The sequence below is a fragment of the Trichinella spiralis genome (genome assembly GCF_000181795.1).
Source record: "Trichinella spiralis strain ISS 195 chromosome Unknown Scfld6, whole genome shotgun sequence".
Lineage (NCBI taxonomy): Eukaryota > Metazoa > Nematoda > Enoplea > Trichinellida > Trichinellidae > Trichinella > Trichinella spiralis.
In genome coordinates, this window is record NW_003526945.1 from 3,416,141 (window position 1) to 3,428,445 (window position 12,305).

Genomic DNA, 12,305 nt, shown 5'->3' on the forward strand with positions numbered 1-12,305 from the left:
AAATCAAAGTGCATTGATCATTGCAGTTTTTATTATTTTAAGCATTAAAAATACAAGCTGAAAAGAAGGTTGGTGTAATATGCATATATGTTGGAATTATTGTCAAATTGAACACTTATGTGTTCAAGTTTTTTGTTTTGTTTTTCTTTTGAATATTAGCCATGACAAAAAAGTTACAAACTAATTATGAATCAGTTTGCGGTTTTCAATCAGGTGTAAGTTGAATAAATTTGAGCAGAAATAATTTTCGGATCTGCATTAACGTTATGACGTTTCAGATGAATCAATTGAAATAGGATTAAAGAGCATGTTGCCCCAATAAAAGTGCTTTTGATCAATGATAAATTCAGGTTATAGCGTTTGCCAAATAAGCACATTTTTGAATTTCACCTCACTGGAGCGCATTGATAAACAAATGGACTTGCCCATTCGCATATTGTGACCTGAAGTTACTAGATGATCATCAAAGTGAGACCAGTTGTTAATAATAATTCGTTTTCAGTTTAACCATTGAAATGCAAAACTTAGGCATAAACAAAAATTATGATTTTTAATCTTCATTTTGTATATTTGTCTACTGTAAAATGTTTCACTCACACACTCACACATACACACACATATATATATATATATGAATAGATGTGTATACGTTTTTTTAATTGATTCAACACCTGTCAAGGTATGCTGAATCAGCGTGAAATGTAAATAATGATAATAATTTTGCGTTTAATGTTTGATTGGCAAAGTAGAATATTGATTTAGCATTAATTTGAAAAAAATTACTAAAAGCATATAGCGTATAAATATTACACACTAATACAATTGAATACCAAACATATTTCCCTTTTTATTTTTATTGCAAAACAGCAAAATATACAAAATCACTAAATTCTTCTACTGATTAAATAAGGTAAGTTGAAAAAAAATAAAAGTTAACTACATCCTGGTTATTCAAATTTGTTTTAAAAAATTTAAATATTTTACAACAATTCATCAATTGCTACTACAGATGCCATTTTTACAACTGTTGAATTGAATCAACGGTTGCAATTAATATTATTAATAATTGAATTTATCATTATTTAATAAAATTGAAATCAATAAATGCAAATGTGCAAATTGAAATGTCGAGTCATTTGAAGTTGAGAAAATTATGCATAAAATACTCTCTTTCAGATCGCTCAATTATAACAGACTGTGACTGAATTTTGCGCAATTTTGAATATGGTAAGTTGTTAATTTTGTTATAATTCATGAATTTTTTGTTTGCATTTTTAATACAATTAATATAATATTATTGTAAACAAGAATGGGAGAAATTGGAATATTAAATTTGCATACAGACCACTAGTCATCAATTTCAGTTGTCAATAGCAAAAGTTGCATTTTGTAGTTGATTCACTGTTTGTCTATTAACATGCAGGTTGTCATTAAATTTACTTCAAACTTCCATAAATACGTTCAACGCAATTGTAAGGTTTTCATTCATTGCAATTATTACTTAATAAATGGAAGAAATCAATAATTTGACAGATAAGTATAATTTATTTTCATTATTACACGCAGCTTAATTTATTAATTGAACTTATAAATGCAAAGCATCCAAGAATAAAAATATTCTCAATATTATTATTATTAATAAATACTTTTTTCTTTGTAATTTACATGTATTAAATAATTTTTTATTTCTTCGTCATCTATTTTCTCCAGATGATGATCACAATGATGTATGCAAATTTTTGTGAGGAATTTCACTCCACTTCACCTTGATGAATAATAAAAGTAATATATATTATTTATTGCTTGCTTAATGAAAGCGAACAACAATAAATTGTAGGATCTATATTTGAAATTGGTTAAATGTCATAATCAAGTATGCATGCAATTGAATCAGCCACTCAATTATGCAAACTCGTTCAATTACGGTCAAGTGACGAAATGGTTTTTCCTCTTTTGTACACCAACAGTGCAACATTTTCCCCCCAAAAAATTCAAATATGTATTAAAATTATATTTGCATTTCATTTTTTTAATTTTAATTTTAATTTTTTCCATTTCTGTATACTTTTTTCTAATCGTTAATCGAATACTGTTGACGTGGAAGCAAACATACCTCTGCAACGTGTTGTTTAAAAGAAGAAAATATTTATCAACTAAATTGTATAATAATAAAACAATAATGACGCATCCGTCGGTTTTTATTTATTTATTCCCAATGATCTGTTTCAAATGTGCACTTTGGAATGATTCACCTTTTTTTAATTTGATTTTTTACTGATTACGCAAAATGAAAAAAAAAGTAAACATAATTATAAATTGAGACTATTTTAAATAATTAATTATTTGTTGAATGATTTCGATTTTTTTTAAATTCTACACAGCGTTGATTGGGAAAGTGGTAAATTTATCTGTGCGCATTAATGAAAATTTATTTCATTAACTATAAATTGAGTTATAATAATAATAATACAATTTTGATCGAATTCAATATATTATAATGGAATACAATGATCGCCAGATTGGATTGTCTTGATTCTATTGACAACAAGGGGGGGGGGAGAAGATTGAGGGGTTGTTTTCTTAAATTAAAAAATTGCCAGTTATAAATTTTTGCCAATTTAATAACTGACTGACTACTGGATAAGGTTGAATAATTAATGGAATTATGATGGAAATTTTTACAAAAATTGACCGGTCGTGGGGTTCGACTATCCGTCCGTTGTTCGATTAGAGTCGTTGGTGGATGAATAAATTTTGTCCATGGCGGTTGGTGTGCATTTGTGTAAAGTGACCAGGCGTGAAATTTGTCCCAATCCGGAGAATCATTTGAATTTTTTATTTTCATAATTTCGTGCAATTTTAAACTAGGCTAATTAACATCTCCGCCTTGAGATCTTGTTCGAGGTCAATTTGGCAGTTGCATATTGCAACCGGCTGCTAAAAATAATATTCCATCTCTTTCTCTTTCTCCTTTATGACAACAATGCTTCCAGTTTTATAAATCATTGACGAGAAACATTTGAAAAGTTTTTCATTAGAAAAGAAACAAATCTTCTCTATTCGTGCGGTTTTTTGTTTTGTCCGTTGTAATAATTGATCATCGATGCCTGCAATGGAAACATTTATGCCCACTGTATTGTGTCATTTATTCTTCAGCATACGGTATGTTTGTTGCATTTGTAATTCTTTTGTTTCGAATAGACTTAGAAGTTCATTATTTTATTATTAAATTATAATTTTCTTTCTTTCCTTTTTGATTTTATTTCCACTCTACAATACAAATTTGCATATTTACTTTGAACAACTGAACAGTGTAGCAATTCATTTTGTGAAAAGAAAAATTGCCCCATTATTTTTCTGTTGTGTTTGTTTTCGTTCCTTTCTTTTTTACATTTATTGTTCATTAATTAAATGGTCAATTTTTTGAATTAAATTTGAAATAAAAATATGAAATTTGTCATTTACAATGGAAAATTAAATTTATTTAGATTTTGAAAAAAAAAGATTTTTTTTTCTTTCATTGAACGAAAAATGATTAATAATTTTAATAAGAACAGAAATGATGAAATATTAATGATAGGACACGTTTTAACACAATTAAGTGAAATTGTTTGTGAGTAATTTGTCATTAGAATTGGATGAATTATTAAAAAAGAATTTCGAATCCATAGCAACCGACACACTCAACTGTTGTACTTTGAAAGAACTTGATTATTAAATTTTTGTTTTTGTCTGTCTGTATTTGTTTGTTTGTTTGTTTGTTTGTTGTTAGGTGTACTTTTTTCATTCACTCGAACTCGTTTAAACTTTTGCATCTATTGTTCCACGAAAGCTTTGAGCTCGAATTGTTAAGATGAAAACGAAATTAGCAGTTTTTCTTTTAAATTTATAATCGACCTGATCACAAAAGCAACACTTCTGAATTATAATTGATGACAAAATTTGAATTGCTAATTCGATTGGGGAGATGATAATTTTTTTGAGATACTTTATTCTTTTTTTTAAAAAAGAAATTAGTAGTACTACTATTCTTCTTTGTCCGAGTGGATGAATGAAAATAACTGAGTTGAGGTGAACGAATAGTCAAAGCAACGTAGTAAAGTATTATTCTTTCACAAGATTATTATCTTTTCAATTTTTGTTCAATATAGAAAAATGAAAAGAAAAAAAAATTAATAATAATAATTTATTCTGTGAGTTTGATCTTTTTGTTCGACTAATTCACGCGCCGCGTGCTATGAAATTCGTTCCAAATTGTATCATTTGCTGCAATTGTTTTTCCACTCTGGCCGGATAATAATAATAATAATAATAATAATAATAATAATAAATAATGAACTCTGTTCACTGTTTTCGTAGGATGATCATTTTGAAAAATTTCGAAATTGAACGACAACGCATTGGGCAATTCGATTTTCAGTGATGATTTGAAGCGTTCATTTGATTTACGCGGATCGATTTCACAATTTCGCTAGATTCGTTGGTTGGAGTGTTGAAAACTAAAATAAAATAAAATAATAAGAACAAAATAATAATAAAATATACTTTTTCCATTTGATTCGTTTGTTTTATTAGGAAAACTTGTTCAAAAAGAAAAAAAAACCAATCCTAATTCTTAATTGTCATTAATGCAAATTAATTCATTAACAACAATCGGCGCGATTATTCGTGCAAATTAGATTTCATTGATAAATTAATTATAAATATTTTATTTGTTGTATTTTTTTGTAACAAAGGATGTGCAGTTGTCATAAATAAGTAAATAAATGAATAAATACATATATATGTAATATTTTTTTGTAAATTATCTGACTGTATTGTCCGGAAAAGTAATCGTATAATAAATAAGATGGGATCGGCAGGCGCATTTCGACGTATCAATTGCTTGAAAAGAGCAGAACTGTTTGCTGTTTATCAATTACGATCGTGTGCATTAGAAATTATCGGCTAATTTTCACTTCATTATCTGCGAATGAAGTCGGAAAAGCAGTGATTATTCGGTCTATTGAACATCTGCTTAATATACTCTATGCGACCAGTGGGTTGTTGTCCATTGTGACGATCCTCTATCCCAGAGCTCGCTTCATGCTTGTTCTCTGCTCTTTTGGTTTTGCCAGTCCAATTGTAGCTTGGGGTTTCGAATTTTATTCGGCTCAATATCTGTCTTCCATTTCGACGCGCTCCATTGCCAAGACAAAATGACAATTGTGTGTGCAAGTTCTTGAACAACGCGATCCGATCCGAATCGTCTCGGATCAACCCAACCAAGCTCTAGTCTCGGTCAGGTTAGCTTTTCAAAAGCACGCTTTTTCCTATTCCCCCGCGACTGCCATCAGAGCCAATTAATGATCTGTAAAATGCGACCCAATTGTCACTAATGTAAATTAAAAATCCCATTATAATCATTCAACTATTTTCATTGACATTCAATTCACGAGCTCAACTCGACTTGTGCGCCCATTAGCAAATAATTCCAACTGTTGTTCTCAATTATTCATTGCAATAATTTCTCATCGTTGAAAAAGAAACCAACAATTTTCATGAATATTTACATGAATCGAAGCAAACAACAAAATCAAACACGTCGAACAATTGCAATTAATTAATAAAATTTCGCGTTTTTTATTTTGCCATCACCAATTGCCATTGGAAATGATAAAATTACTAATTGAAAAAGAAGAAGAAGAAGAAAAAAAAAACCGGTCATTCACGATGATTATAAATTTACATATTAATGAATTTTCAATCGCAGTTTCGTTTGTAAAACGGATTGTAACAAATCGCTGGTCGTTGTAAATTGAAGTTTCGCAAATTTTGCATAAAATACAAATGTCAACAATGATAAATCCAGAAAATGAGTCAAGTGATCACAAATCTCGCCGCAAAGCATCAAACACCAGGTAGTAGATTTGGTTTTTCCCTTTTTTTTCATTTCCTCAAAACACTTGGCGTTGGTGTTTTTTTTCTCAAAAATGTAAGTTGTTGTTTTTGTTTTGATGTAAACTTATCGAGACAAAAAATTTACCGTAAATAGAAAATTAAGATTGTATATTTTGAAGTTTTTTCTTTTCTTTTTTTGACGACGTTTGAAATGATGAAAATTCACCGTTGTCAAAGTTTGCGTTGTAGAATTTCGCGTCGTCAACGTTTTTCCGTTGTCGTTCGAACTTTATGCAAATTTTTTGAATTCCCTTTTTTATTTTTATTTTTTGAATTCAATCCTCTTTTTTCCGACCAAAAACAACAACAACATCGGGTTACTGTAGTTTGGCCGATTAATTAATTTTCATGTCATCGTTGCATTTCGTTCCACTGGAAAGGGAAAAGTGGTTTTTCGTTTGCGCGGTCGTGCCGGCGACGTTATGCAAATTTTTTCCATACCCAACGAGACTCGGTCGATTATTGTTTCTTTGACTTTGGCCAACTTTTTTGTTCGCTCGTTGGTCAAAATTGGAAGAAAAAAAAATTAATCATCGAGCAGCCATTCGAAGTGAAGTGAATTTGCCCAATCAATCGCACGCTGTGTTTAATTTCATTTTCGCAGCGCTGAAAATTGTCACTTTTCAAGTTTCACAACAGCAATTTTATTAACATCTTTTATCATTTAATTAGAAATATAAAGCTATGATTGAATGTGTTGATTATAATGAAATTTGGTTTAATTAAAAGCGGAATAAATCAAAATTGAGAAAGAGAGAGAGAAAGATGGAAAAAATCAAGTTGCTCATAATAATAATAATAATAATAATAATGAATAAGTTTCTTTTGTGATATATAGTTGGTCCGATGCAATGCGAACAAACCAGCAATAGTTGATTAGGGTTTTTTGCATTTTTCAACAACTTCTCCATCGTGTTTCTGTTTGTCTGTCTGCTTGTGTGTGTATGTGTGTGTGAAAAGGTTTTTCCATTAAAATTAAATTATCCACCGTTTGTGAAAATAGCAATAACGAGTTCGGTTGCTCAGGAGATGATCAATTGTACCAGATCTGTCCAGATTAAGCATCACTTCTCTTCTGAACTATTGAAAACCCGGAAATGAGACGTCCTCTTGGCAAGCGGCGGACATCTTCACAAATGATCTAAGCGAAATGAATCGACTCGAAAGCGAACGAATAGGCGGCTGAAAATGAGACGAAATTAAAACTTCAAGTCCGCGATCACAACCACGGCTTACTGTAGCGGTGAGCTTGGTCGTGGTCGTGGTATGATTGAGCGAAACAAATTAATGAGCCAGGGCGAATGGGTTGAGCGTCGGCGGGTCGGTACAGTAATTATTTAATTGAAATTATATTAACGAGCTCATCTGAAAAGCATGCGCTGTGGACAACTTGATCCGAACCGAACAATGTGTTGTTGAGCAAAAAAAAATATATACGATAATAATAATTATTATTATCTTCCACAAAACAACGACAATTATACTCTTATCAATCAAGTAGTGCTTTACAAATTTCGCTTGATAAAATATCCCGAATAAATTAATAATATTTGAAATTCATTTTTTTTACTTCAAATGCAACATATATTTTCGATTCTTTTGTTGCCGCTTGTTGTTATTTTTTTTCTCTCTTATTCTTCTCTCTCCACTCGACGCCGTTGCCATGGCAATTCAATTTGCACCACTTTGGACTGTTAAATATTCACAGGCGAATTGCATAATTCTTTTTTCTTTGTTTCTTTTTTTTCAAATGCAAAAATAATTTTAAAATGAAATCCTCCTACTTATTTATTTATTGTTTGATGTGATTTATGATAATTGATTTCAATATTGTATTGAGTTGTAAAAATTATCGAATAATTGACCAAAATGAATGAGATAATTCGAGACAAAAATAATAATTTATTTGCTCTTGTATAACTTGATAAATAATTTCGAAAAAAAATAATAATAAGATAGACATCAATAGATAAGATGAATGAGAATCTTGTACAATTTTAATTGAATCAAATGAGCGTACTTGTGTGGTGAAATTGAATTTTTCAATTGTTATTCGAACAATATGCGACACACACACACTTACACGATGTGTTCGGATGGGCATCGTTGAACAGAGTCGAAACCAATGATTGGGGAAAATTGTTATTAAAAATCGCCACAACGGTGTAATTTTCATTATTCTAATTTCAATAGTGTTGAAATTGATAAAGCTCACTTTCAGTCGACAAATAACATCAGGTAAATGAATAAAATAATTCTGACCGCATCCGCTTGATCCGTTGGATATTTGAAAAATAGTTGACAATTTAATATCTTTTCTGCTGCTGGGCTTTCGAGTAGTGTAATTTCAATTTTACCAATCAACCAAGCATTCAGTCATAGCGTTTATTGAAATGTAACCTCAGGCAACGTGAACTATATATATACATATATTTATTTATTTATATATATACTTTGATTATGATGATGATGATTATTATTATTACTATTATTACTATTATGGGCTCGTTTGCAAACCAACCACCATTTTCACAATAAACAACATTCAAGCATTAAGTGTTCTCACTATTATACACTCATAAATTAGTTGTTTGAATCGATTACATTCAACTGGGATCAATAATGATTGATATTCACCACATTTGAACTTTTCATCATACCTTTACAAATTGTCCCGTTGCGTCGGTGATCATTGAACTACAATTTGCAAAACTGCGCTGGGAATTGTTTCAGCACGTGCAGAAGCATGATAATATTTATTTTTTTATTTATTAATAAAATAATATTTCCACCATTTTTATTTTCAAATTATCCCAAAAAGTACCGCTGCTTCTCTTCCACAACTACACCGGTTGATCAATTATTCATACTAATCGTTTTGATTGTGTGTGTGTGTGTGTTCTACTGAATTGCTCATCACAGAACCAAAAAAAGAATAAACAAAACAAATTTACATAAAATAAATAAACAACATATTTTTCATATTGCATATGAAATTTTTTTAAAAATTTTTCTAAAATAATCGCAGAGGATGAATGTTGATCCACCTCTGACACCGTGAACATCAAACATCAAACGATCAGATATATAGACTTTTAGCAGTTGCGGGACGGTTGATTGTTCTTTTTTGCAAAGTGCAATTTGGTCAAATTATCTCTGCTCGTTTCACTTCATACATCAAGCCAAGAGGGGAATTTATCAGCTGATTGAAAAGTTAATTGAAATTTGCCCATTCATAATTCATTCTTCTCAATTGCATCATCAACTTTTCACTCCGACTGCCGTGTAATTTTATTTATTTTTATCTTGTTGTTTTTTGTGAAAATTTCATGCAAATGTATTATTATATTTTTTTTCTTAGTTGTTCAGAATATTTATATTGTGAAAATTTTCAAATTACCATTGAAAGCTGTTGAAAAGCAGAAAATAATAATAATAACCATTTCCGGATTGTTCAATTTTCCAACTATCTATACATGTATATGTATATGTATGTAATCGTTTGAATTTTAGCTATTAATTATGTTATATTAATAAGTTTGCGCTTGATCGAGTGGAAAAACTTTTGCTTTAGATTTCAATTTCACGCAACACCGACTTGTTAGCCATTTTTATGCCAACAACCAGCTAACCAATCAGCGCATTCGGTTCCACCGGTGCAACTATTTCCACGATGAAATAAAAAATTTCTTCATTCATTTCTTTTTATGATAATTTTTTTTCTTCAATTGATATTTCCCCCCCCCCTTCAATTTCCAATTTTGCCAACAACAATTAATTTGAATGCAAAATTTCCAACTCGTCAAATATTCTATTGTTCTTATTCTAATTTTAATTTTAATTGTAATTGTAATTGCTACCATTTGGTGAGACTGTGAGGAAAAATCTGATCTTAATTTTATTAATCAAATCATCAATAGCATTGCTCATGCATTGCGTGTAAATACGCTCGTAGTGGAAGGCATATTTCAACTTGGACAGCTTTCAAATGTTCCCTTGTTAATTATTTAAACGCCGCACGATGCTCATTTATTGCAAAATTTAATTGCATTTGTAATGAACCCAACAATCTAGCCGCTAGGTGGGCGCTGCCGTTTCATCATCATCAGCAGTTTGCCAGTTGTTGAACTGTTTTCGACCAATTTTCTAATTATACTTTTCATTTCAACTCGTCCTCTTCAATCTATTTTTCACTACTTAATTTCTGTCTAATAACAAAATTATGCCACTATATTCTTCTCCAAAAAAAGCGCACGCACGATAATTATACACAATTGGTCAGAAAAGCAACAAACACCTGCATATATATATATACATATATACATATATAAGCTTAGCTAATTATGAGCTATAATTTATTTCACAAGCTGTTTTTTTTTCTTGAAATATTACACTTTTCCAAATACAACACACGGCAATTAATTTACTTTCGACCGAAATTGCTATTGTTCAATTGCTTTCTCTTATTTCCTTGTTTTCATTTGCAAAGCAATGAAAGAAGCAAATTTTGCACAATGCAAACAACAAATGCCAATTATTAATTAATAACACGAAATACTTTTGGTGCTATACAATACAAATGAAAATACAGTCAGCCCTCAACCATCGCGGTATTTGCGAACAGCGAAAATACTTGCCACTTCTATTCATACAGCCCGTCTATGCTTTGTAAGCCTATGCAATCGTCTGAAAATTGCATGGGATAATATCACGGGCCGTCTACTGATTTGCACGTTAAATATTTATCCCGTATTTATTTTTTTTGTATTCATTTCGTTGACTGTTGATTGAGTCAAAATCATCGGTATGTTCTTGCATTCAAATTTTGCGTTATTTTCACGCAGTGTTCGACTGTCGTGCTAGCATGAAAACGGCCGCCATTCTGCACTTGAAAGTCCATGCATGTTTGGACCAGTTGACCATTCTGGATCAAGCGTCTGGAATCGCGGGGCCGGTGCTGTTGTGAGCCAACCTTCCGTTTGCAACGCCTTCTTTCTGTTCACCTTAATGTTTTTATCTTTTTCATCTTAGCATTGGAAACGGTTAGTTAGCCTCTCAGTTTGGTTGAGTTGAGTTATCAGTGCTGTTATGGTGTGGAATCAGACAAGCAAAAACAACCTTGCACTGAAGCTGCAAATCCACAGCATACATGCACACTAGGGTCTAAAAGTAGGATTCATCTTTTTTCTTTGACAGTTTTGAAATCCGCGAATGTTGAGGGCCAACTGTACAATAAGTTAAATATGCTTTTGATTTTTAACAAATTCAAATTAAAAAAAAATTATTATTATTATTATTACTATTATATATTTCATCAAAATTGCACGCCACGGTAAATGTGAACCAGTTGTACCTTTTCATTAGCCAGTTATTATTTATTATTCAGTTATACGGTTCAAGTGTTTTTTTAATGAATAATTTTTCAAAAATAAGATTGCCGTGTGCGCGTGTGTGCGGATTGTGAATGAAGCGTATCACAAAAAAAATAATAATCAAAATTACAATGGAAAATAATCTTGTTTTTCAATATTTTTTTCAAAATTATAATTTGAAAATAAAACTAGGAAATTCTGCTCTTTGTTGTTTTTTGTTTCCAATCAGAGGTGGGAAAGTGGCCCTGCCTGCTTGCCTGCCGTTTGACGCCGGCGAGTTGTGAAAATTCAAAATACCCAATTATATCAAGAGCCACCGTATGAAAGGGCTTGAAAATTGAGGCAATTGACGACTCTTTTGTACTGTTTCGCGAATACCAACGCGGCGGCACTGTTGGAAGCCGGCGCCATTTTGGCTTCCCACATTTGTCGCGGGTCAGTCGCCTTACGCGAAACCAATTAGCCAAGATGAGCGGACTTTTCGGCTCTGCTTGTCACGCTGTATCATATTACCGTGTTGGACCGCTTCCGGCTCAGCCGGTCGAAAATGGGCAGGAGGGGCAGGCAAGGTTGGAAATGGGCTCACAGGAGCAGTGAAAACTGGGGTGAAACTAATTTCATCTTCATTAAATGGACTGATACATTTTTCGGCCCTATTCATTTCCGCCACCGTGATTCTTTGTTGAATGAATAACACGCTTATAACCTCTTTATCCTATAATTGAGCGGTAAGCGGAGATGTGCAGGGGTCGTTGGTCAGCGTTCGTAGTTAAGTTTCAACGAAAAAATATTGCCATTGTTCAATTAATACCAGCGCGCCTCGGCGATCGACGATTCGTCGATCGACGGTCCGCCTCTGAAATCTGATTGGCTCGCAAGATTCTGGTCGAGCGATAGCGACGCGTCAACCGGCCGAGCGCTAATCCATTGCATGTTCAATTAACGTCCGGTCGCGCGCTAAATTGTGGTGCAGCTTGTATGGTAAATTTTGTC

The 12,305-nt window shown here is 31.8% G+C and overlaps 2 protein-coding genes across 2 annotated transcripts; both read left to right on the top strand.

Moving 5' to 3' along the window:
* The first annotated feature begins 4,849 nt into the window (after positions 1–4,849).
* On the top strand, positions 4,850–5,202 carry Tsp_08586 (hypothetical protein). Its single transcript, XM_003373811.1, is given in 2 exon segments — positions 4,850–4,926; positions 4,938–5,202. The coding sequence occupies 2 exon segments, from the start codon at positions 4,850–4,852 to the stop codon at positions 5,200–5,202; spliced, it is 342 nt and encodes a 113-aa protein (XP_003373859.1).
* Positions 5,203–11,443: 6,241 nt separating this feature from the next.
* Positions 11,444–11,998, top strand: Tsp_08587 (conserved hypothetical protein). The gene is made up of 3 exons (XM_003373812.1): positions 11,444–11,458; positions 11,544–11,630; positions 11,753–11,998. The coding sequence occupies exons 1-3, from the start codon at positions 11,444–11,446 to the stop codon at positions 11,996–11,998; spliced, it is 348 nt and encodes a 115-aa protein (XP_003373860.1).
* The last annotated feature ends 307 nt before the right edge of the window (positions 11,999–12,305 follow it).